Genomic DNA, 27,646 nt, shown 5'->3' with positions numbered 1-27,646 from the left:
GGAACCTCCATACTGTTTTCCATAGTGGCTGTAACAATTTACATTCCCACCAACAGTGCAAGAGGGTTCCCTTTTCTCCACACCATCTCCAGCATTTATCGTTTGTAGATTTTTTGATGATGGCCATTCTGACTGGTGTGAGGTGATACCTCATTGTAGTTTTGATTTGCATTTCTCTAATGATCAGGAATGTTGAGCATCCTTCCATATGTTTGTTGGCAATCTGTATGTCTTCTTTGAAGAAATGTCTAGTTAGGTCTTCTGCCCATTTTTGGATTGGGTTGTTTTCTTTTTTGATATTGAGCTGCATGAGCTGCTTATAAATTTTGGAGATTAATCCTTGTCAGTTGCTTCATTTGCAAATATTTTCTCCCATTCTGAGGGTTGTCTTTTCGTGTTGTTCATGGTTTCCTTTGTTGTGCAAAAGCTTTTAAGTTTCATTAGGTCCCATTTGTTTATTTTTGTTTTTATTTCCATTTCTCTAGGAGGTGGGTCAACAAGGATCTTGCTGTGATTTATGTCATAGAGTGTTCTGCCTATGTTTTCCTCTAAGAGTTTTACAGTGTCTGGCCTTACCTTTAGGTCTTTAATCCGTTTTGAGTTTATTTTTGTGTATGGCATTAGGAAGTGTTCTAATTTCATTTTTTACATGTCCAGTTTTCCCAGCATCACTTGTTGAAGAGACTGTCTTTTCTCCATTGTATATTCTTGCCTCCTTTGTCAAAGATAAGGTGACCATATGTGCGTGGGTTTATCTCTGGTCTTTCTACCCATTTCCATTGATCTATATTTCTGTTTTTGTGCCAGTACCATACTGTCTTGATTACTGTAGCTTTGTAGTATAGTCTGAAGTCAGGGAGCCTGATTCCTCCAGCTCCGTTTTTCTTTCTCAAGATTGCTTTGGCTATTCGGGATCTTATGTGTTTCCATACAAACTGTAAAATTTTTTGTCCTAGTTCTGTGAAAAATACCATTGGTAATTTGATAGGGATTGCACTGAATAGAACTACCATATGACCCAGCAATCCCACTACTGAGAAAACCATAATTCAAAAAGATACATGTACCACAATGTTCATTGCAGCACTATTTACAATTGCCAGGACATGGAAGCAACCTAAATGCCCATAACAGATGAATGGATAAAGAAGATGTGGCACATATGTACAATGGAATGTTATTTTCTGCAGCTCTTGAGATGATCATATAGTTTTTATCCTTCAGTTTGTTAATATGGTGTATCACATTGACTGATTTGCATATGTTGAAGAATCCTTGCATTCCTGGGATAAACCCCACTTGATCATGGTGTATCATCCTTTTAATGGGTTGTTGGATTCTGCTTGCTAGTATTTTGTTGAGGATTTTAGCATCTATGTTCATCAGTGATACTGACCTGTAATTTTCTTTCCTTGCGACATCTTTGTCTGGTTTTGGTATCAGGGTGATGTTGGCCCCATAGAATGAGTTTGGGAGTGTTCCTCCCTCTGCTATATTTTGGAAGAGTTTGAGGATAGGTGTTAGCTCTTCTCTAAATGTTTGACAGAATTTGCCTGTGAAGCCATCTAGCCCTGGGCTTTTATTTGTTGGAATATCGTTAATCACAGTTTCAATTTCATTACTTGTGATTGGTCTGTTCATGTTTTCTATTTCTTCCTGTTTCAGTCTTCGAAGGTTGTCCTTTTCTAAGAATTTGTCCATTTAATCCAGGTTGTCCATTTTATCGGCATAGAGTTGGTTGTAGTAGTCTATGATACTTTGTATTTCAGCAGTGTCAGTTGTTACTTCTCCTTTTTCATTTCTAACTCTGTTGATTTGAGCCTTCTCCCTTTTTTTCCTGATGAGTCTGGCTAATGGTTTATCAATTTTGTTTATCTTCTCAAAGAACCAGCTTTTAGTTTTATTGATATTTGTTATTGTGTCCTTCATTTCTTTTTCCTTTATTTCTGATCTGATCTTTATGATTTCTTTCCTTCTGCTAACTTTGGGTTTTTTTTGTTTTTCTCTAATTGCTTTAGGTATAAGGTTAGGTTGTTTATTTCAGATTTTTCTTATTTCTTGAGGTAGGACTGTATTGCTATAAACTTCCCTCTTAGAACTGCTTTTGCTGCATCCCATAGGTTTTGGGTCATCGTGTTTTCATTATCATTTGTTTCTACGTACTTTTGATTTCCTCTTTGATTTCTTTAGTGATCTCTTGGTTATTTAGTAGCGTATTGTTTAGCCTCCATGCATTTGTATTTTTTATAGTTCTTTTCCTGTCATTGATATCTAGTCTCATAATGTTGTGGTCAGAAAAGATTCTTGATATGATTTCAATTTTCTTAAATTTACTGAGGCTTGAGTTGTGACCCAAAATGTGATCTATCCTGCAGAATGTTCCGTGTGCAGTTGAGAAGAAAGTGTATTCTGTTGTTTTTGGATGGAATGTCCCATAAATAGTAATTAAGTCCATCTGGTCTAATGTGTTATTTAAAGCTTGTGTTTCCTTGTTTATTTTCGTTTTGGATGATCTGTCCATTGGTGTAAGTGGGGTGTTAAAGTCACCCTACTATTACTGTGTTATTGTTGATTTCCCCTTTTATGGCTGTTAGCATTTGCCTTATGTATTGAGGTGCTCCTATGTTGGATGCATAGATATTTACAATTGTTATATCTTCTTCTTGGATTGATCCCTTGATCATATAGTGTCCTTCGTTGTCTCTTATAGTAGTTTTTAATTTTAAAGTCTTTTTTGTCTGATATGAGTATTGCTACTCCAGCTTTCTTTTAATTCCCATTTGCATGTAATGTCTTTTTCCATCCCCTCACTTTCAGTCTGTATGTGTCCCTAGGTCTGAAGTTGGTCTCTAGTAGACAGCATATATACGGATCTTGTTTTCCTATCCATTCAGCCAGTTTGTGTCTTTTCGTTGGGGCATTTAATCCATCTACATTTAAGGTAATTATTGATATGCATATTCCTATTACCATTTTCGTAATTGTTCTGGGTTTGTTTTTGTAGGTCTTTTCCTTCTCTTGTGTTTCCTGCCTAGAGAAGTTCCTTTAGCATTTGTTGTAAAGCTGGTTGGTGATGCTGAATTCTCTTAACTTTTGCTTGTCTGTAAAGCTTTTGATTTCTATGTCAAATCTGAATGAGATCCTTGCTGGGTAGAGTAATCTTGGTTGTAGGTTTTTCCCTTTCATCACTTTAAATATATCTTGCCACTCCCTTCTGGCCTGTAGAGTTTCTGCTGAAGGATCAGCTGTTAACCTTATGGGGATTCTCTTGTATATTATTTGTTGCTTTTCCCTTGCTGATTTTAATATTTTTTGTGTTTAATTTTTGTTTCATTCATATGTGTCTCAGCGTGTTTCTCCTTGGGTTTATCCTGTATGCGACTCTCTGCATTTCCTGGACTTGACTATTTCCTTTCCCATGTTGGGGAAGTTTTTAACTATAATTTCTTCAAATATTTTCTCAGACCCTTTCTTTTTTTCTTCTTCTTCTGAGACACCTTTAATTCGAATGTTGGTGCGTTTAATGTTGTCCCAGAGGTCTCTGAGACTGTCCTCCATTCCTTTCATTCTTTTTTCTTTATTCTGCTCTGTGGCAGTTATTTCCACCATTCTATCTTCCAGCTCACTTATCCGTTCTTCTGCCTCAGTTATTCTGCTATTGATTCCTTCTAGAGTATTTTTTGTTTTTTTGGTTTTTTTTTGCGGTATGTGAGCCTCTCACTGTTGTGGCCTCCCCTGTTGCGGAGCACAGGCTCCGGACGTGCAGGCTCAACGGTCATGGCTCACGGGCCTAGCCGCTCCACGGCATGTGGACACGAACCCATGTCCCCTGCATCGGCAGGCAGACTCTCAGCCACTGCACCACCAGGGAAGCCCTAGAGTATTTTTAATTTCAGTTATTGTGCTGTTCATTACTGTTTGTTTGCTCTTTAGATCTTCTAGGTCCTTGTTAAATATTTCTTGTATTTTGTCTATTATATTTCCAAGATTTTGAATCATCTTTACTATCATTACTCTGAATTCTTTTTCAGGTACTTTGCCTATTTCCTCTTCATTTATTTGGTCTTGTTGGTTTTTATCTTGCTCCTTTGCCTGTAAGATATTTCTCTGTCTTCTCATTTTGTGTAATTTACAGTATTTGAGGTCTCCTTTCCCTCGGCTGTAGGGTCGTAGTTCCTCTTGCTTCTGTTCTCTGCCCGGTGGTGGGGTTGGTCCAGTGTCTTGTGTAGGCTTCCTGATGGGAGGGACTGGTGCCTGCGTTCTGGTGGGTGAAGCTGAGCCTTTTCCCTCTGATGAGTAGGGCCGTGTCAGGTGGTATGCTTTGGGGTGTCTGTGAGCTTAGTATGGCTTTAGGTAGTCTGTGTGCTGATGGGTGCATTTGTGTTCCTGTCTTGTTGTTTGTTGTGAGGCGTCCAGCACTGGGAGCTGCTGGCAGTTGGGTGAAGCTGGTTCTTGGATTCAGATAGAGGCCTCCGTGAGAGCTCTCAGAGATTAATCTTCCCTGGGGCTGGGAATTCTCTACTGGTCCAGCATCCTGGATTCAGTGTTCCCACTCCAGAGCCTCAGGCCCGACTTCTGGTCGAGGGACCAACACCCTGCAAGTCGCTTGTCCCGGCAATAAAGGGGTTTAAAAAAAAAAAGAAAAAAAAGTCTAACAAAACCCCAGACAAACGGTAAAAAGTAAAATCAAACAAATAGAAACAGAAACAAGGACATGCTCACACACAAAAGAAACAAAAACAGAACCAAGTAAAGCAAATAGCAAGAGAATAACCAGACAAACAAAAGAACCCAAGACAAAATCAAGCAATTAAGAAGAAAGCCGACAAAAACCCAAAACCAAAAAACAAAACCACAGCAGAGTGCCAACCGAAGAATGAAGCAAGGAAACAAAACTGAAAAACATGACATTTTAAAGAAGAAAAAGAAGAGAAAGAGAAAGGGGAAAGAAGACAGAACAGAAAAGCAACATAGAAACAGAAATCTAAAAAAGTAATAATAAAGTAGAAAATATATTAAAGAAAAAAAAGACAAACAAAACCCCAGAGAAATGTTAAAAACAAAACCAAACAAACAGAAACAAGGAAATACACACACACGTAAAAGAAACAAAAAGAGGCAAATAAAACAAAAAGCAAGAGAACAACCAGACAAATAGAACTCAAAAATGAAATCAATTAGGATTAATACTAACAGAAACACATAACCTAAAAACAAAACCAAAGCAGTGTGCCCACTGAAGAATAAAGCAAGGAAATAGAACAAACTGATAACAATGATTTAAAAATAATAATAATAAAATAAAAAGGGGAAAAACACAGAACAGAAAAGCAAAATAGAAATGGAAATATTAAAAAAAAACTGAAGAAAAAGAGGAAGAAAAAAATTAGGGAAAAGAACACAGAACAACAGAAAAGCAAAGTAAAAACAGAAATGTATAAAAAAATAAATATGTTATAAAACACAGAGATCCCAAATACTAAAAAAGAACAAACACAAAAAGAAAGAAAAAGAAACCAAAGGAAAAAAAAAAAGAAGCCAGAACCAACAACAGAATGAATCAAAACATAATAAAATTAATAGTAATAATTATGTTTCCCTGGGGTATCTGCTGCGAAGGTCCTTGCAAACGCAGTGAGCCATAGTCCCCCTCCGCCTCCCCAGGAGCCCCTCCTCTGGCTCTGGGCTGGTCTCCAGACCTGCTGTGGGCCCTGTGGGGACCCCTCTGACTCTGATGTGGCCCACTTCCTGCGTGTGCTGCCCCCAAAGTCCACAGCTGACAGAGCTGGACCGTTTTCATTTGTGGGAACACTCATTGTCTACTCAGATGTTCCATAGACACAGGGTCTTCCTAGCTGACCATGGGGATTTAATCTGCATCTTGTACAGCTGACGGAAAGATTTTCCATCCTCTTCCTTAGTCACCCCGTCCCTGGGGTTCAGCTTTGGTTTTATCCCCACCTCTGCGTGTGGTCCGCCCACAGGAGTCTGGTCCTGAGGCTGCCTTGGAGCTCTTGGGTCTGGCCCTGTGAGGACCGGGTGCAGAGGTGGTATGACTGCTTGGATCACGGGAGCCCCAGCGGCGCCAAATGCACAGGGGAGCCGGCAGCCATGGGTGCAAGAGATATGGCCCTAGTGAGGGCCTTTTCCAGGGCCCAGCATAAGGCATGTGAGGGCCAGCCCTGGCTGGGGTTTTTCTGGCACCCAGCCTAAGGCATGTAAGGGCCAGCCCTGAGAGGGTGGTTGTTTATTTTTTTAATTGCCCTGCAGCCAGCACGTGAGGGCCAGCTCTGAGCAGGCTTCTTTTATTGTCGTCGGCAGGCGGCGACATGTGGGGAGAGAGAGGTTACAATAGTGGCTCCTCCCCCTGCGTGGGACTCAGCAGTAGTGCCCTGCTTCCATGGCTGTCCAGTCTTCCTCCATAGGCATTCCCTGCTGCGGATTTCTTCCCTCCCGTCCCCTCAGTCCGTCTCCCCACAACCAACAGCAGTTCTCACTCTGGGTCTGTTCTCCAATCCCCACACACCAGCTCCCAGCCCCCTTGCACACCTGTGAACACACATCCCAGTGCGGGGCACATAGGGCCGAGGTACGGACCGTCTGTGTAGTTCTCACTCTGTTCCGTCTGCCACAGATCAGCAGCTTCAAGCTCTTCCGACAGCGTCAAATGCTTCCATTCTGTCCCAGTGGATTTCCCCATCGGAGGGGGGTATCCCCATTACAGAGGGGGTTTCTCCCCATTTGGGAATCTCTCCTCTGCTTCAGCTCCCCCTCCCGAGGGTGCAGGTCCCATTCCGCTTCCTCTCCTCCTCTTTCTCCCTTCCTTTTTTCCATCCTACCCAGTTATGCAGGGATCTTTATAGTCCTTTACATTGTCCAAGGTCTTCTGCTAGTTTTCAACTGGCGTTCAGTGAGAATTGTTGCATCTGTAGATGTATTCCTGATGCATCCATGGAGAGAGATGAACTCCACGTCTACCTACTCCTCCGCCATCTTGAATCCTCCTAAATTTTTGTCTTAAAGTTACTCCTGTAGAAAAATACTGTAAACCTTGGAAAGTATGTGCTTATTTTATATAACCATTTCAAACTATATGATAAAAATCAAATTTTGAATATTAGTATTTAGCTCTCTCTCATCCCTTTTTACAATTCCTCCAGTCCAGTACTCCTTTATCTAGTAAACTTCCTTTCTGCGTTTCCAATTTCTATTCACATCACCCTCAGGTAAGTACAGAAATTTGCAGCCACATTGAGAGTATGTACCCTCCATTTCCAGAACAGCATTCAGAAAGGAAGGAAAAAGGCCAATAACAGGATGATCACACACTCAGAGCACTGTGCTCCCAGCAAAGCCACCTATGGGCAGGTTTACTAATTGACCCAACTGTGCTGTACAGCCACTGCCAACCTGCCAGGAGTGGAAAGGAGCATTTGAAAAGGAGAAGAGTCAGCAAATTATCTGTGTTGTGTCTGGAGAATGATTGCATTTTCATATGAAATTCAAAACATTATACACATTTTGAAGTAAAAGGATATTACTACAACTTTTGGCAAAATTAGAGTTTACTTACCAGCCACATCTACATTCTAAACATAAGATATACGTCAATGCATGTTTGTACATTTAAATAAGTTAAATGTGTTTATTTTCACTTCACAAAGCTTATTTTCACTGTTACAAAGATAGTAGTTTATAAACCTAATCAGGAAATACTTTCTTGTTAAATTCTATTCTCAAAGCTTCAGAAAAACACTTTGAATTTTTAAATTTCTTTAGTTCTCTTTATTAAGGTAAAATTGAAAGAATGTGCAAATACCTTAGCATGAAAAGGTAAATATGGGTTCCTATTTCTTTTTAAGTGTGCAAAAAAAAAAAGGCATTCTTCAAAAAAAAAAAAGAAAAAAATCCAAATTTAATCATATTTTTCCCCCAAAGGGGCTAACTATCCAAAATGTGCATTAGTCATTTTCTTGTTCCTCTAGAAAAAATCTATAAACGTTGGATGATTTCAGCAGTCTCAAATAGTTTAGCTGTAAGACTACCTATAGCTCATGAGAATGAAATAAATGATTTTAAAATCCTTTCTAAAATTTCCATCATCCTAGAATCATATATTACCTCTTGGTTCCTTCCACTGGAACTAAAAAAAGTTAAAATGAGTAGCTCTTAAGCTCTGTGGGACTGATAATATGAAGAGGAACAAGAAATAAAAGATGATAACTTACAAGGCAGAGGTTACTCGATCCTGGAATGAATCTGGGGGAATCCAATTCGAGCCTTTCAGAAATATTGGAAGTCCATTAATTTTGAAGTAGAAACTCAGACCACGGGATCCTTTTATGGGCTCTTCTATGAGTTCCACTGTCCTAAAATAAACCTGTTATTAACAGAATTAAATAATGAATACGAAATTTAAAACATAAGCATATGACAAAACCAAACTGTATTGTTTACTATAGCCTTAAAAAAATAAGCAAAAGAGGTTTTTTTGTGTGTGTGTGATACGCGGGCCTCTCACTGTTGTGGCCTCTCCCTCTGCGGAGCACAGGCTCCGGACGCGCAGGCTCAGTGGCCACGGCTCACGGGCCCAGCTGCTCCGCGGCATGTGGGATCCTCCCAGACCAGGGCATGAACCCGTGTCCCCTGCATCGGCAGGCGGACGCTCAACCACCGTGCCACCAGGGAAGCCCCCAAAAGAGATTTTTTTTAAAGTAAACTTCTGAGCAGTTTACAGGAACATAAATTAGTGTTAATTTTCTATCTGCTATGAAGTACTTAATATGGAAGTGCACATTTTAGAAAAAATATATATAAAGAAATTATTGCCAGGTCCTGTTATTTCTCTTTGAAAAGAAAAATACAGAAACCATTAAAGAGTGAAATATACTGTAGCCTTCCCCATGATGTAGGCATTTGCAATTATGTCAAAAGAAATATATTTGAGATAACACTTCAAAATTAAAACAAAAACTGATACTATTTCACGAAAGTGGGGAAAATATGTCACCAGTTAATCTGATGCATCTTTGAAAAACACATTCTCATTTCAGTGTTATTAAAATGTGCCAAAACATGCATTTTAGAATCAAAGAAATACAGTACAAGGTATTTCATAATCTAACAACTTTCCAATTTTAATAGCACATTATTATAAAGTCATTTTGCTTAATGGGCAATTTAATCCTAACTAATTATCACATCAAACTCAATGTCTGAGACAGCACTGGTATGGAGACTGGAGATGTAAGTGGTGCTCCAACTGGAAGAAAAGATGGAAGCACACAGTCCAGTGTTATCCTTGCTACGTGAGAAGAAGCTGAGACCTCTGTCCCTGTGACAGTCCAGCCAGGTTTCCCTACAGTTAAGAAGTGAGCAGCAAGACCCTAGATAGCAAAGATTGACATTCTTATCCAAATCTTCATTCTTTCCAGCCATAAACTGGATCAAGTACTGAGAGACACATTTCTATACCAACAAAGCCCTGTCTTGAAACCAAGATCATGCATTTCTTCTCTAGTTAAAAATAATTAATAAATCAACTTATTTCATGTAATAAAAGTGCCCACCATTCTTCCACTTTCTGACTCTTGCCCTAATTAATATGACATGACAAATGATATCAGAGTTAACTTTATGAGAAGACACGGAACAAGGCCTGGATGAGGAGGATCTTGACATGGAATTACTACACCTGTTTTAGGATGCAAAAAAATAATGGTTACTGCCAGAGGTAACTTTTTTTTTTTTTTTTGGTACGTGGGCCTCTCACTGTTGTGGCCTCTCCAGTTGTGGAGCACAGGCTCCGGAAGTGCAGGCTCAGCAGCCATGGCTCACAGGCCCAGCCACTCCGTGGCATGTGGGATCTTCCCGGACCGGGGCACGAACCCATGTCCCCTGCATCAGCAGGCGGACCCTCAAACACTGCGCCACCAGGGAAGCCCCAGAGGTAACTTTTAAAACATCTTGATGGTAGATTCAAACATCTAGAACAGCAGTTCTTTAAATGTGGCCAGGGGACCATATGAGATCCCTGGGAACCTTTCAAGGGGGTTCCTGAGTTCAAAATTATTTTCACAGTAAAGCTAAAACATCATTTGCCTTTTCATTCTTACTCTCTTTTGAGTGTACAGTGGAATTTTCCAGAAGCTATGTGATGTGTAATGACATGGTCATTCTGACAGCTAATGGAATGTGTGCTTGTGTATTCTGGTGTGTTCTACTTCTCTAGCAGAGGTTGAGGGTATGAAGAGGTACATTTCCAGAGATTAACTCAATTTGTTCTCAGTACTACTGTGCTCTTACTAGCTGCCGCTGGTTATTCCTGCTATAATCTCTGTAGCCTCATTACTGTTCAATAAATTCTTACTTTGAATCTCAAAGTTTTCCTTGCAACTTACCCAGAAACACAAAAGGACTAGGTACTTTTGTTAACTTGTTTCATGTAATATTCTTAAGTTTTCAAATAAAAACAAATTTTAATTTTAATTGAGACTCATTTAAACAATATTTTATCTCATTCTAAAAGAAAACTTACTTTTAATATGCTTTTCCCTAATTTTTGTCTTAAATTGTTGTCTTAAAATGGGATTAGAAAACTAACATTCTCACCTACAACCACACTGTCTACATTTAAAAGTGCTGAAAAAAATGAAACTGACATATCAGAGAGTCTTCTGACTCAAGGAAGGGAGGAATCTACTCCAAAGAAACTGGGTGAAATGATAAATAAGAAATGAGATTGTGATGAAAGCCATATTGCCCTCCACTTTGTAGATGTTAATAATTTATCTTATTGTATCTTATGCAATGGAACACTTAAAAATAATATTTATGGTGCCAGTTACGTTGTAGTATCATTTTGAGACCAATCTTTCTAAGTATAAAGAAAAAGGAACTGAATATTTTAAACTTAGATGGATAAACTCTTCAAAAGGCTAACATTCTTTATTACGTTGTAATACATTGTTTTACATCATATTATAATGTTTTAAAAACTAGCAATGACAGAAAGCACTAGAGTATCTCATAGGGTTGGTTTTCACACTGCATTTGCTGGAGAAGCACACATATTAGCTGAGAGAGTTTTACAATGGGTAACACTGCTGGTGCCATGGCAAAAATCAAGGCAGTGCCTCCAAACTGTGCTAGTAGCCACTGTATCCTTCACTTTCATGCATTATTGGAGGGGGGAGCGGGGGGGCAGTTTCACTTCAGGATGTCCTTGATAAAGCAATAAAAATTATTAATTCTATTAAACCCCAACCTTGAGTACACATCACTGTACTAGACTGTATGATGAAATAGGAACTATGAATAAAGCATCACGCACAATGGATGTCTTAAGGAAAAGTATCTGGGCCACAGTTTGAGTTGTAAGCTGAATTAGCCATCTGGTTTACAAAACCTGGTTCTTTTAACTTGAAAGAACTGCCACACAAACTATGGTTATTCAGACTTGGTGACTTGGTAGACATTTTCTTGAAAATGACTGAAGTGAGTCTTGTCAGTTCAAGGCAAGTAACAGTTAAAAATTAGGATTTAGTAAAACTTGTATACACAACCATGAGCTTGACAGCTTCCCAAGAGTCATCAATGGTAATGTTAACAAATTTGAATGTGATTTATATACTAAAATGGTTTAACATTTGAAAACATTTAAAAATCTCTAGACGCCAACATTTTTCAAATAACCAATGCATTATATTACAATAACATATATGGATAAAAAAATCCATTATGGGAAGCAAGAAGAACTACAATCCTTCAGCCTGTGGAACAAAAACCACATTCACAGAAAGACAGACAAGATGAAAAGGCACAGGACTATGTACCAGATAAAGTAACAAGATAAAACGCCAGAAAAACAACTAAATGAAGTGGAGATAGGCAACGTTCCAGAAAAAGAATTCAGAATAATGATAGTGAAGATGATCCAGGACCTCGGAAGAAGAATGGAGGCAAAGATCGAGAAGATGCAAGAAATGTTTAACAAAGACCTAGAAGAATTAAAGAACAAACAAACAGAGATGAACAATACAATAACTGAAATGAAACCTACACTAGAAGGAATCAATAGCAGAATAACTGAGGCAGAAGAATGGATAAGAGACCTGGAAGACAGAATGGTGGAATTCACTGCTGTGGAACCGAATAAAGAAAAAAGAATGAAAAGAAATGAAGACAGCCTAAGAGACCTCTGGGACAACATTAAACGCAACAACATTCACATTACAGGGGTCCCAGAAGGAGAAGAGAGAGAGAAAGGACCAGAGAAAATATTTGAAGAGACTATAGTCGAAAACTTCCCCAACATGGGAAAGGAAATAGCCACCCAAGTCCAGGAAGCGCAGGGAGTCCCATACAGGATAAACCCAAGGAGAAACACGCCAAGACACATAGTAATCAAACTGACAAAAATTAAAGACAAAGAAAAATTATTGAAAGCAGCAAGGGAAAAACAACAAGTAACATACAAGGGAACTCCCATAAGGTTAACAGCTGATTTCTCAGCAGAAACTCTACAAGCCAGAAGGGAGTGGCATGATATACTTAAAGTGATAAAAGAGAAGAACCTACAACCAAGATTACTCTACCCAGCAAGGATCTCATTCAGATTTGATGGAGAAATCAAAAGCTTTACAGACTAGCAAAAGCTAAGAGAATTCATCACCACCAAACCAGCACTACAACAAATGCTAAAGTAACTTCTCTAAGTGGGAAACACAAGAGAAGAAAAGGACCTACAAAAACAAACCCAAAACAATTAAGAAAATGGTCATAGGATCATACATATCAATAATTACCTTAAACATGAATGGATTAAATGCTCCAACCAAAAGACACATGCTTGCTGAATGGATACAAAAACAAGACCCATATATAGCTGTCTACAAGAGACCTAGGGACACAAACAGACTGAAAGTGAGGGGATGGAAAAAGATATTCCATGCAAATGGAAATCAAAAGAAAGCTGCAGCAGCAATACTCATATCAGATAAAATAGACTTTAAAATAAACAATGTTACAAGAGACAAGGAAGGACACTACATGATGATCAAGGGTTCAATCCAAGAAGAAGATATAACAATTATAAATATATATGCACCCAACACAGAAGCACCTCAATACATAAGGCAACTGCTAACAGCTATAAAAGAGGAAATCGACAGTAACACAATAATAGTGGGGGACTTTAACACCTCACTTACACCAATGGACAGATCATCCAAAATGGAAATACATAAGGAAACAGAAGATTTAAATGGCACAACACACCAGATAGATTTAATTGATATTTATAGGACATTCCATCCAAAAACAGCAGATTACACTTTCTTCTCAAGTGTGCACGGAACAATCTCCAGGATAGATCACATCTTGGGTCACAAATCAAGCCTCAGTAAATTTAAGAAAATTGAAATCATATCAAGCATCTTTTCTGACCACAATGCTATGAGATTAGAAATGAATTACAGGGAAAAAAACGTAAAAAACACAAACACATGGAGGCTAAACAATACACTACTAAATAACCAAGAGATCACGAAGAAATCAAAGAGGAAATCAAAAAATACCTAGAGACAAATGACAATGAAAACACGACGATCCAAAACCTATGGGATGCAGCAAAAGCAGTTCTAAGAGGGAAGTTTATAGCTATACAAGCCTACTTCAAGAAACAAGAAAAATCTCAAGTAAACAATCTAACCTTACACCTAAAGGAACTAGAGACAGAAGAACAAACAAAACCGAAAGTTAGCAGAAGGAAAGAAATCATAAAGATCAAAGCACAAAAAAGTGAAATAGAAACAAAGAAAACAATAGCAAAGATCAATAAAACTAAATGCTAGCTCTTTGAGGAGATAAACAAAATTTATAAACCATTAGCCAGACTCACCAAGAAAAAGACGGAGAGGACTCAAATCAATAAAATTAGATATGAAAAAGGAGAAGTTAGAACAGACACCTCAGAAATACAAAGCATCCTAAGAGACTACTACAAGCAACTCTATGCCAATAAAATGGACAACCTGGAAGAAATGGACAAATTCTTAGAAAGGTATAACCTTCCAAGACTGAACCAGGAAGAAATAGAAAATATGAACAGACCAATCACAAGTAATGAAATTGAAACTGTGATTAAAAATCGTCCAGCAAACAAGTCTAGGACCATATGGCTTCACAGGGGAATTCTATCAAACATTTAGAGAAGAGCTAACACCCATCTTTCTCAAACTCTTCCAAAAAACTGCAGAGGAAGGAACACTCCCAAACTCATTCTATGAGGCCACAATCACCCTGATAGCAAAACCAGACAAAGATACTACAATAAAAGAAAATTATAGACCAATATTACTGATGGATATAGATGCAAAAATCCTCAAGAAATACTAGCAAACAGAATCCAACAACACATTAAAAGGATCACACACCATGATCAAGTGGGATTTATCCCAGGGATGCAAGGATTCTTCAACATACGCAAATCAATCAGTGTGATACACCATATTAACAAATTGAAGAATAAAAACCATATGATCATCTCAATAGATGCAGAAAAAGCTTTTGACAAAATTCAACACCCATTTATGATAAAAACTCTCCATAAAGTGGGCATAGAGGGAAGCTACCTCAACATAATAAAGTCCATATACGACAAACCCACAGCAAACATCATGCTCAATGGTGAAAAACTGAAAGCATTTCCTCTAAGATCAGGAATGAGACAAGGATGTCCACTCTCGCCACTATTATTCAACATAGCTTTGGAAGTCCTAGCCACGGCAATCAGAGAAGAAAAAGAAATAAAAGGAATACAAATTGGAAAAGAAGTAAAACTGTCACTGTTTGCAGATGACATGATACTATACATAGAGAATCCTAAAAATGCCACCAGAAGACTACTAGAGCTAATCAGTGAATTTGGTAAAGTTGCAGGATACAAAATTAATGCACAGAAATCTCTTGCATTCCTATACAGTAATGATGAAAAATCTGAAAGAGAAATTATGGAAACACTCCCATTTACCATTGGAACAAAAAGAACAAAATACCTAGGAATAAACCTACCTAGGGGGGAAAAAAGAAACCTATGTAGGGAAACAAAACACCTGTATGCAGAAAACTATAAGACAACGATGAGAGAAATTAAAGATGATACCAACAGATGGAGAGATATACCATGTTCTTGGATTGGAAGAATCAATATTGTGAAAATGACTATACTGCCCAATGCAATCTACAGATTCAACGCAATCCCTATCAAATTACCAATGGCATTTTTTATGGAACTAGAACAAATCATCTTAAAATTTGTATGGAGACACAAAAGACCCAAATAGCCAAAGCAGTCTTGAGGGGAAAAAAAACAGAGCTGGAGGAATCAGACTCCCTGACTTCAGTCTACACTACAAAGCTACAGTAATCAAGACAATATGGTACTGGCACAAAAACAGAAACGTAGATCAATGGAACAAGATAGAAAGCCCAGAGATAAACCCACGCACCTATGGTCAACTAATCTATGACAGAGGAGGCAAAGATATACAGTGGAGAAAAGACAGTCTCTTCAATAAGTGGTGCTGGGAAAACTGGACAGCTACATGTAAAAGAATGAACTTAGAACACTGCCTAACACCATACACAAAAATAAACTCAAAATGCATTTGAGACCTAAATGTAAGACCAGACACTATAAAACTCTTAGAGGAAAACATAGGAAGAACACTCTTTGACATAAATCACTGCAAGATCTTTTTTGATCCATCTCCTAGAGTAATGGAAATAAAAAGAAAAATAAACAAACGGGACCTTATGAAACGTCAAAGCTTTTGCACAGCAAAGGAAACCAAAAACAAGACCAAAAGACAACCCTCAGAATGGGAGAAAATATTCGCAAATGAATCAACGGACAAAGGATTAATCTCCAAAATATATATTAATCTCCAAAAATTTAATATTGAGCTGCTCCTGCAGCTCAATATTAAATAAACAAACAACCCAATCCAAAAATGGGCAGAAGACCTAACTAGACATTTCTCCAAAGATGACATACAGATGGCCAAGAAGCACATGAAAAGCTGTTCAACATCACTAATTATTAGAGAAATGCAAATCAAAACTACAATGAGGTATCACCTCACACCAGTTAGAATGGGCATCATCAGAAAATGTACAGACAACAAATGCTGGAGAGGGTATGGAGAGAAGGGAACCCTCTTGCACTGTTGGTGGGAATGTAAATTGATACAGCCACTATGGAGAACAGTATGGAGGTTCCTTAAAAAACTAAAAACATAATTACCATATGATCCAGCAATCCCACTACTGGGCATATACCCAGAGAAAACCATAATTCAAAAAGACACATACACCCCAATGTTCACTGCAGCACTATTTACAATAGCCAGGTCATGGAAGCAACCTAAATGCCCATCAACAGACGAATGGATAAAGAAGTTGTGGTACGGCTTCCCTGGTGGCGCAGTGGTTGAGAGTCCACCTGCCGATGCAGGGGACGCGGGTTCGTGCCCCGGTCCAGGAAGATCCCACATGCCGTGGAGTGGCTGGGCCCGTGAGCCATGGTCACTGAGCCTGTGCGTCCGGAGCCTGTGCTCCACAACGGGAGAGGCCACAACAGTGAGAGGTCCACGTACCGCAAAAAAAAAAAGAAGAAGTTGTGGTACATATATACAATGGAATACTACTCAGCCATATAAAGGAACGAAACTGGGTCTTTTTTTTTTTTGGTACGTGGGCATCTCACTGTTGTGGCCTCTCCCGTTGTGGAGCACAGACTCCGGATGCACAGGCTCAGCGACCATGGCTCACGGGCCCAGCCACTCCGCTCATGTGGGATCTTCCCGGACCGGGGCACGAACCCGTGTCCCATGCATCAACAGACGGACTCTCAACCACTGCACCACCTGGGAAGCCCATGGGTCATTTTTTGAGATGTGGATGGATCTGAAGACTAATACAGAGTGAAGTAAGTCAGAAAGAGAAAAACAAATATCATATATTAATGCATGTATATGGAACCTAGAAAAATGGTACTGATGAACCAGTTTGCAGGGCAGAAGCCGAGACACAGATGTAGAGGAGAAACGTGTGGACACCAAGGGGGGAAAACCGCAGTGGGGTGGGGATGGTGGGGTGCTGAATTGGGCAATTGGGATTGACATGTATACACTGATGTGTATGAAATTGATGACTAATAAGAACCTGCAGTATAAAAAAACAAACAAACAAACAAAAGAAAACAACTAATACTAAACTTTCTTTGGGTTATTTGTATGGAAATATGTTAATATAAATGTTTCAGACATTACATGAAATTTCTAAAAATCTTATATGTTCTGGTATAATGTTATAAGTCATAATTCTAGTTATTACTTTAAAATGTATATCTCAGAAATAACTAAATTTCCTTGTCAATTGCATTATTATGAACTTTCATCAAATCTTTAACCGTGGTCATTTTTAAGTCTTTTGTCATTTACAGACAGTTCTGGGTGTACTCTGATGCTTTCACAAAAATGTTCCTATAAAAGGGTTTCATCTTCAAGGAATTCATGGAAAAGACTCTGACAAGTACAGGTTTCTGGTAACTGACTATACTGCTGAACTGAATGAATAAGCATTTTCAGAACTCTAATGGAAAACTGATGAACTCATAAAAGTGCTAACAAAAGATCAAGATGAAAAAAAATTAATTACATGCAACTGAGTGAACTGATGAGGATGATTATAATTTTTGTGAGTTTCTGTTTGAATAAAAAAAAAATCCCACAAGGACTCAGAGGCAAAAAATATACAAATCAATTTTCACTGCAAAGTAAAGGAGCTGTTACAGTGGAGGATTACTGGACTGAATGTCAATATTATGACATTGTATGAGTGTGTTTCGTGTTTGGTAATTGCAATCACTGTTGCTTTTGCTGTGGTCATCCATTTACAATGCTTGCTGTCAGTTTATTTATCTCTTGTAAAAATAAAATACAGTGTGTGTGGAAAAAAAATCCATTATGAAGAGAATGGTCTCATACCATACACAAAAATAGACTCAAAATGGCTTACATACTTAACTATAAGACATGACACCATTAAACTGCTAGAAGAGAACATAGGCAAAACATTCTCTGACATATATCATACCAATGTTTTCTTAGGTCAGTCTCCCAAGGCAATAGAAATAAAAGCAAAAATAAACAAATGGGAGCTAATCAAACTTACAGGCTTCTGCACAGCAAAGGAAACCATAAACAAAATAAGAAGACAACCTATGGACTGGGAGAAAATATTTGCAAATCATGCAACTGACAACGGATTAATCTCCAAAATTCACAAACAGCTCGTGTGGCTCAATATCAGAAAAAACAAATAACCCCATCTAAAGATGGGCAGAAGATATAAATAGACATTTTCCAAAGAAGACATACTGATGGCCAACAGGAACGTGAAAAGATGCTCAGCATTACTAATTATTAGAGAAACGCAAATCAAAACTGCAAGATACCACCTCACACCAGTCAGAATGGCCATTATTAAAAAGTCTACAAATAACAAATGTTAGACAGGGTGTGGAGAAAAGGGAACCCTCCTGTACTGTCGGTGGGAATGTAAATTGGTGCAGCCACTATGGAAAACAGTATGGCGTTTCCTCAAAAAACTGAAAATAGAGTTGCCATATGATACAGCAATCCCACTCCTAGGCATATATCCAGACAAAACTATAATTCAAAAAGACACATGCACCCTTATATTCATAACAGCACTATTCACAATAGCCAAGACATGGAAACAACCTAAATGTCCATCGACAGAAGAATGGATAAAGAAGATGTGGTACATGTATACAATGGAATACTACTCGGCCATAAAAAAGAACAAAATAATTTGTGGCATTTGCCCATTTGTGGCAACATGGATGGACCTAGAGATTATCATATTAAGTGAAGTAAGTCAAAAAGAGAAAGACAAATACCATATGATAATCACTTACATGTGGAATCTAAAATGTAATACAAATGAACTTATCTATGAAACAGAAACAGACTCAACCAGACAGAGTGGTTGCCAAGCAGAGGGGGAAGGGATGGAGTGGAATTTGGGGTTAGCAGATGCAAACTACTATATATAGAATGGATAAATAACAAGGTCCTACTGTATAGTACAGGGAACTATATTCAATATCCTGTGATAAACTATAATGGAAAAGAATATTAAAAAAGAATATAGGGCTTCCCTGGTGGCAGTGGTTGAGAGTCCGCCTGCCGATGCAGGGGACACGGGTTCCTGCCCAGATCCGGGAGGATCCCACGTGCCGCGGAGCGGCTGGGCCCGTGAGCCATGGCCACTGAGCCTGCGTGTCCGGAGCCTGGCTCCTCAACGGGTGAGGCCACAACGGTGAGAGGCCCGCATACAGCAAAAAAAAAAAAAAAAAAAAAAAAAAAAAGAATATATATATATGTATAACTGAATCACTTTGCCATACAGCAGAAATTAACACAACATTGTAAATGAACTATATGCTTCAATTTAAAAAAATAAAAATCCATTACGAGTGCAAGATATACCAATAGATTTTAATGCAACGGAGTATAAACAGCTCATCAAAATGGTTTTACGCTCCACATTGCAACTAACCTTTAAGAAACCACCACTTGTTAAGTTCTAGTGCAGTACCAAAAAATACCTACAATTACCTGAAAAGGCTATTAAGATACTCCTCTCTTTTCCAACTATGTTATCTGTGTGAGGCCAGAATTTCTTCATATATTTCAACAAAAACAATATATTGCAAATTAATTGAAAGTAGAAGAAAATGAGAATCCAGCTGTCTACTAATAAGCAAGACATTAGACATGTAAAACAATCATTATTCTCACTAAATTTTTTTATTCTATAAATATATTTACTTTTAATAAAACGACATATATTACCATGTCATGGGTTTAGTACTGTGAGTTGAAATGAATAAATAAAGATTTAAACCTCTGCTTTAATATTTACCCACAAACAAAAGCACTTTAGGGTCCTCAATAATTTTTAAGAATATGAAGCAGTTGAGTCCAAAAAATTTTGAGAATCACTAATCGAGAAAAGAGAACTCACTTATTTCTTTGTATCCATTAATGCTACAAATAGTATTAATGATAAAACACATCTTCTAACATAGTTTTTCATTTCTGTGCAAATTTTCTCATGAAAAGACAGCTATCCCTATCTCCCAGTTCCTACAATAACAATTTTATGACCCCAGTCAAAGTAAACCCTAACCCACCTGACAGCACCTCCGAGGTGAAGCAGTAATTACCAGGCACGTTTCCCTCTGCACATTCTTTGAGAGGTTAAAGGCTGGTCTGTCTATGATTAGTGTCAGTAAAACCATGTCCTCTGGCAATATTGACAGGTAACATAAAAGCCTTCTTCTACAGCAAGTGATTTTACCTCAGAGAAAATAATGGGCTCTGAGAAAGGTTTCTTGAAAAGACCCCTGAGTAACACATTTAGACCAGAGTGAATATACTATCTCCCTACAAAATCAAAAATATTTTAAACAGCTCAACAAAGTAAGTTACTGTCTAAAAGTAGAAGAGGGTCTAAATATCTAAGAACCTAAATGTGTAAGTCAAGCAGTTTGAATTTTAAAAATTTTTCATTTCCAAACTTTTCTATCTAATGTTGAAGGTTCTATTAGCAAGTCACTAAATTACTTTTTAAATTAGCTTCATGATCTCATTTTTAAAATAGAAGGATTAACTTTAAAAGTACAGGATAGCTGAACACATTTTTTTAGACAAGAGTTAGGAATATCTTAACTAAAGGGCTTAAGAGGTTTGTGACTAATAAGTAAATACCATATACTTCTCAAATTTCTTTCTCTGGCAGACCAGACAGATGATGATGTAATGAAGCATTGATTCATAAACTGAGTATTACTTCTCAGCTGTCTATAGTCAAATACTTAAAAAGCTGTCATAGTATCACTACATTTTCAAAAGAATAAGTTTCTTCTTTTTTAAAAAAATAACTTATTTCTGAACATTGGCAAGTGTTAACTGAAATATTTTTCAAATAATTTTCATGCATTTCCAAAGTACACTTTCTAAAACAATTTCATCTCTACTGTCATGCATTTTTAGTGACAACCAACCCCACATTTCTGTCTGCTCTGAAAGTCCTCTAACATGCAGAAATACTGAGAAAACTGGTGCTGGATCTCCACAAAGAGCTCTCCTCAAACAGACCTGCACAAGAAGATGCAAGAGTGGCTCTCCTTGTTGTGACCTAGAAGTCTGCAGACAGCAGCACAACCAGAAGTTAACAGATTAAAGTTCACATCAGCATAGTTACCTGATTGATATCTTTGTAGCCAGATGTATATTTCATGTATCTGACACTAGATAGGATCACTTTTTAACATACCCCTCTTCTATATGACAAAACTATTTTCAGTAATAATAATGAAATAAAATGAATAATGATAGTGGCCAGAAAAAATGCAGACACTGAAAGATTTCTTATATTTAACTCCATATGAATAATCACACCGTTTTTTAAGTAAAATAAATGGTAGAGTATAAAAAAGGAAGAAGTACTGGATTCATGAATTTGATTATATTAATTTTTTTTAAAAAGAAACTAACATCTACATATTGGTTTGTTATAGTAATGGATAATATTTGCTAATTTGAGCCTTAACTTCTAAAAATGTCAAGAACCTTGTCAAGGGCTTCCCTGGTGGCGCAGTGGTTGAGAGTCCGCCTGCCGATGCAGGGAACACGGGTTCGTGCCCCGGTCCGGGAAGATCCCACACGCCGCGGAGCGGCTGGGCCTGTGAGCCATGGCCACTGAGCCTGCGCGTCCGGAGCCTGTGCTCCACAACGGGAGAGGCCACAACAGTGAGAGCCCCGCGTACCGCCAAAAAAAAAAAAAAAAAAAAAAAAAGGAATATAGCCAGATTTGTCAATCTATCCTTGAATAATTGATGGAAAAACACCTTTTATTAATTTTAATTTAGAAATGTTCTTTCAAATAAAGCCAAAGATATAGAATATTTTGGGAAGGTATTAGATAAAAAGATAAGTCTGCCAGAGATTCATAAAAATTCCTCTTCACATTAAATTCCAAAAAAAGCTTAAGTATCCATGTCCATTTCCTTGAGATCCATTCAAACTGCTTACAAATGCCCCTGGGTTCAAAATTTTTCCACTTCTCAAGTATTTCTTCTGCAAAATCAGAGAAAATGGCTGAATGATAGTGAACACAGATATATGATCCATTGCTTTAGAGCAAATCTCCAGCTCTTGGTGAAAACGGTTGGTATATTCAACATTGCTATTTTGATTTCTTCAGGCAACATAAGATCAGCATCTCCTGTTGTTTCTCCTGGCACTCTTCTTCAAATTTTTATTCTTTTTTTTGTTCTATGTAAATGTCCATTTCCTTACAGTTTGTTTTTGAAAAATGAATAGCCTTCAAAATTTCTGTGCACTTATCTTCAAAGACGAGTTTTAAAAGCTTGGAATTTCACCGTACATTGCTCAAAGCATATATATTTGTATCTGATTAACCTCATCTAAAATTCTACACTAAGGAGAGGGAAAAAAAAAAAAAGATAATTCAGACGAGAAAACCCACACTAGCAGAGAACAAAATCTGAGCTGATTCACACATGTCCACATTTGCTTTGGCTCACACAGGACTTCAAAGTTGAGATTAGCTTTTCAAAATTTAGCTTTATGGTGCCCTAGCTTCATAATGAGCATTCCTTTTGTCTAGGAAAGACTTTCTGCAGCTTTTTCCAATGATGAGGTGAGATTAAAAAGAATGAATAAAATTTTTCCAAACTTCCAGAAAATGTCACACATGAAGAAATGTTTCCAAAACAGCAAATTCTGCAAGGTTCAAAGAATGATTTTCAGGAGGCAGAAAAAATATATAGGATTAATCTCTTTGATTTTTGTATGAACTCCACTGTGAATACTGGCCACATACGCAGTACTCCTATAGAGCTGACCACAACAGAGGTTTAGAAAACCTCTAAACCTTTAGAAACAACCTCCTGTTGTTTCAAGATATCTTCTGTGAGTACGGAGGCAGTCTTTCCAGAAATAAAAGAATGACTTCTGTATTTCAATTGTACCACCTTCTCTACAGACCTATATGATTAAGTCACACAGTTGATCTCTGTATGAAGCATCTGGAGTGCTATCAAAAAGATTTCCAAGGTACTTTGGGGTTTTTTAATATCTGCCACTACTAAAGCATATCACTGATGTCATGTTTTACTTTGATTCTTTAGTTTTAAAACAATTATCAAGTAAAAGAAGAATAAATTTCAACTCTGAAGGTATTAAAATTAGTAAAAGATTTCATATATGAACCCAAATATGCACTTACCAAGCAAAATATTGCATATTAACACATCATAGTTAACACTCTTCTCTATTTCAAGTTTTTTTAAATAACAAGTTTTTTAGAGCAGTTTAGGGTTCATAGCAAAAGTGAGCGGAAGGTACAAAGATTACCCCGACCCTACACATGAATATCCACCCCCATCATCAACATCCCCCACCACAGTGGTACATTTGTTACAATCGATGAACCTATATTGACACCTCATAATCACCCTAAGTCCATAGTTTACCTTAGGGTTCACTCACAGTGTTGCACATTCTATGAGTTTGGACAAATGTATAACAGCAAGTATCCATCACTATGGTATTAGAGTCGTTTCACTGTCCTAAAAATCCTCTGTGCTCTGCCTATTCATCACTCCCTCTTCCTCCCGACCCTCGGCAACTACTGATCTTTTAAATGTCTCCGTAGTTTTGTCTTTTCCAGAATATCACATACTTGGAATCATTTACAGATTGGCTTCTTTCACTTAGTGATATGCATTTAAGGTTCCTCCATGTCTCTTCATGGCTTGATAGCTCATTTCTTTTCAGTGCTGAGTAATATTCTATTGTCTGGATAGACCACAGTTTATTACTTTATCTACTTAAGGACACCTTGGTTGCTTCCAAGTTTTGGCAATTAGAAATAAAGCTGCTATAAACATTGATGTGCAAGTTTTTGTGTGGACATAAGTTTCCAACTTCTTTGGGTAAATACTGAGCAGCTTGATTGCTGGATCATAAGGTAAGAGTATGTTTAGTTTTGTAAGAAACTACTAAACTATCTTCCGAAGTGACTGACTGTACCATTGGACACGCCCACCAGCAATGAATGACAGCTGCTGTTGCTCTACATCCTCACCAGCATGTGGAATTGTCAGTGTTCCAAAGTCTGTCCATTCTTATGGATGGTAGTGTTATCTCATTGTTGTTTTAATTTGTATTTCCCTGACGACATACGATGTGGGGTATCTTTCCACATGCTTATTTGCTATCTGTATCTCTTCTCTGGTGAGATGTCTGTTAAATGTTTGACCCATTTTTTAATTGGGTTATCTGTTTTCTTATTGTTGAGTTTTAAGAGTTCTTTACGTATTTTGTTTAACAGATGTGTCTCTTGCAAATATTTTCTCCCATCCGTGACTTGTCTTCTCATTCTCTTAACATTGTCTTTGGCAAAGCAGAAGTCTTTAACTTTAATAAAATCCAGCTTATCAATTATTTCTTTCCATTTAAAATTTTAAACATAAAAATAAGAACTCCAACAGGTCACAATGAAGTAACTCAGGTTAAGTTTCTTCTTTTTTATAACTACTGTGCTACTGTTTCTAATCTACTTTTAAATGCAAGAATATGTAATAAGACAGGGACTAGGGACATGAAGTATGCCCAAAACAAGTTTAAACAATTCCAAACTGTTATGAACATACTTTCAAATTGACTGTATGAAGCTAAGTCCCCGTGAGCCTGGGGACAACCATATAAAAGTTCTCCAAATTCACTTCCATGTAGAATATAATATTTATTAGAGGGTTCATAATAAAAATATGCTACGTTGAAGCCTACACATATGGTATCAAAACTCAAGTACAATTGCACACATGGGTAAAACAGACCAACAAAAGATTTTGGGGGGAGGAATATTTTATCACTGATGTTGCAAAGAATTGCCAGAACATACTACTAATAAAAGACAGGCCACCTGTCGTCTACACACAATGCAACCACTTGCTGCCTACACCCAATGCTAACTGCTCCCATAGCCCACTCTGGGTAAGCCACTGCCTGTAGCCATTTTGGAAATGTTTAACTTTGACAGGGAGAAAGATAAAAGAAAGGTGTACTGAGTTGAGCAGTGTTTCCTCAAAATACATGTCATTCAGAAACTCAGAATGTGACCTTATTTGGAAATACGGTCTTTGAACATGCAGTTAGTTAAGTTAAAATGAGGTCATACCAAATTAGGGTGGGCCCTAATCCAGTGGCTAGTATCCTTATAAGAAAAGCAGAGGGACTTCCCTGGTGGTGCAGTGGTTAAGAATCTGCCTGTCAATGCAGGGGACACCGTGCAATCGCTGGTCCGGGAAGATCCCACATGCCACGGAGTAACTAAGCCCATGGGCCACAACTACTGAGCCTGCGCTCTAGAGCCCGCGAGTCACAACTACTGAAGCCCGCGTGCCTAGAGCCCGTGCTCCGCAACAGGAGAAGCCACCGTAGTGAGAAGCCCACGCACTACAACGAAGAGTAGCCCCCGCTCACCGCAACTAGAGAAAAGCCCACGCTCAGCAACGAAGATCCAATGCAGCCAAATATAAATAAATTAAATTAAATTATCAAAAAGAAGGAATGATTCATTTATTGATCTGAAGGGGTGATAATGAGATACAGCTAACTGAGAAAAAAAAAAGAAAAGAAAAGCAGAGGCACACACAGGGAAAAGGCCATATGACAACAGAGGCAGAGATTGGAGTGATGCACCCACAAGCCAAGAAATGCCAAGGACTAGCAGTAACTACCAGAAGCCAGAGGAGACAAGGAAGGAGCCTCCCCTGAAACTTCAGAAGGAACACGGCCCTACCAAAACCTTGATTTTGGACTTCCAGCCTTCAAAATTGTGAGAAAATAAATTATTTTTATCTTAAGCTACTCATTTGTTATGGCTGTCCTAGGAAACCTGGGAAATACAGAAGGAAACACACTTCACATCTCTGTGGACCCTCAGTATGGGTCAAAAGTACAGAAGTGGTCAGAAATACACCTTGATTATTCTGAATTCCATATTTTTTGGCTATGTGCTTTTAAGGTCTTGAGAGAGTCAAGAGTAGCACTTTGCAAGAGGAAGTGGCACTGGGACCTCCCTTTGAAAGAGGAAGTGGCACTGGGACCTCTTTCTGCCCTGTGCATATTGCAAAGATGAAACTGGGAACTCAAAAAACAAAGAACAAAGTGAAGTTTTTAAAAAACAAAACAGTAAAGGAAATCTCCGTTATTTTTCTAATTGTAATAGCTAGGGGCAATCTTTTACCTCTTCTGGCTTGGGAACTGTGCAATATAATTTCTGATTGTGGAATACATATGATTACATTTTTTTCTTTCCCTACAGTAATTTAATTGGAGAATCTTGATGCCAGGTCAAATATAAACAGCAACTACCTTCTCTTGCTTTCAGCAAAAAGATTTACCTTATATAGGGAATACTTGGAAGAGTCTTACAAAGTAAGTTGTGCTAAAGTGAAATATCAACTAAGTGATTTCCTAGTTTTCCAGAAAGGTAAACCATAACAGTCATTCCAAAATATTTATTATGCCTTTAACACACATACTACCTAGGCAATTCAATACAATCAATTAGTAGAATACAAATATTCAATTAGAGCAGAAAATGGCAAAAACAGTCATGGGGAGGAGTTTCTTTTTTATTCCATTTACCCAGAGTAGCCTCTCCCACTACCATTTAGACACAAAACTTTCTTTTGTGTTAAAAAATCAAGTTGGTTTCCTAAACTGATAAAGCCAACTCTCCCAGACTCACATTCTAAGGTCCCTCTTGAAATAACTTGCTTGACAGACTTTATAATATCCCAACATTTGCTTTTATTTTTTAATTAATTTTTTTTTTTTTTTTTTTTTTTTTTTTTTTTTTTTTTTGCGGTACGCGGGCCTCTCACTGTTGTGGCCTCTCCCGTTGCAGAGCACAGGTTCCGGACGCACAGGCTCAGCGGCCATGGCTCACAGGCCCAGCCGCTCCGCGGCATGTGGGATCTTCCCGGACCAGGGCACGAACCCGTGTCCCCTGCATCGGCAGGCGGACTCTCAACCACTGCGCCACCAGGGAAGCCCTAATTTATTTATTTTTGAAGTACTCATTAATTATCTCCCCTCATACTTAAACCATTTGCTCCGAAGTTACTCCTTTTAACAACACCAACAAAAATCTCAGTCATCAAGATATTCTTTCCCGTCCAAAAGAAATAGAGTCAGCACTTTCCCTTCCCCACAGCACCTGCATTCTTTTTGTGACCCAGTACATCTCTGCCTGCATGGGCTGCAACCAAAATCTGTAACTTCCCCAAGGCGTTCCGTCGGAGACTGTGCTGTCGTCTTCTGACGTGCCCAGTAAACAAAAGATTAAAACGCATACGTCTAACGTCGATGGAAGACAGGCAAGAAAGATATAAACCTAGCAATATGGATTTCAGTGAGATACTTTAAAAACAGAAATATTTCTGCATAAA

The 27,646-nt window shown here is 38.1% G+C and overlaps 1 protein-coding gene across 5 annotated transcripts in view; it reads right to left on the bottom strand.

The window, feature by feature from the left end:
* The window catches only part of MANBA (mannosidase beta), a 113,739-nt gene that overhangs the window by 60,076 nt on the left and 26,017 nt on the right, over positions 1-27,646 (bottom strand). For all 5 annotated transcript variants that reach the window (XM_033857363.2, XM_073805561.1, XM_073805560.1 and 2 more), the window contains one exon: positions 8,229-8,380. In XM_033857363.2, coding sequence (XP_033713254.1) covers positions 8,229-8,380 — 152 coding nt within the window. The remainder of the gene's footprint in view (positions 1-8,228; positions 8,381-27,646) is intronic.

The sequence above is a fragment of the Tursiops truncatus genome, chromosome 5, assembly GCF_011762595.2.
Source record: "Tursiops truncatus isolate mTurTru1 chromosome 5, mTurTru1.mat.Y, whole genome shotgun sequence".
NCBI lineage: Eukaryota > Metazoa > Chordata > Mammalia > Artiodactyla > Delphinidae > Tursiops > Tursiops truncatus.
This window is presented reverse-complemented; position numbering and strand designations above follow the sequence as displayed.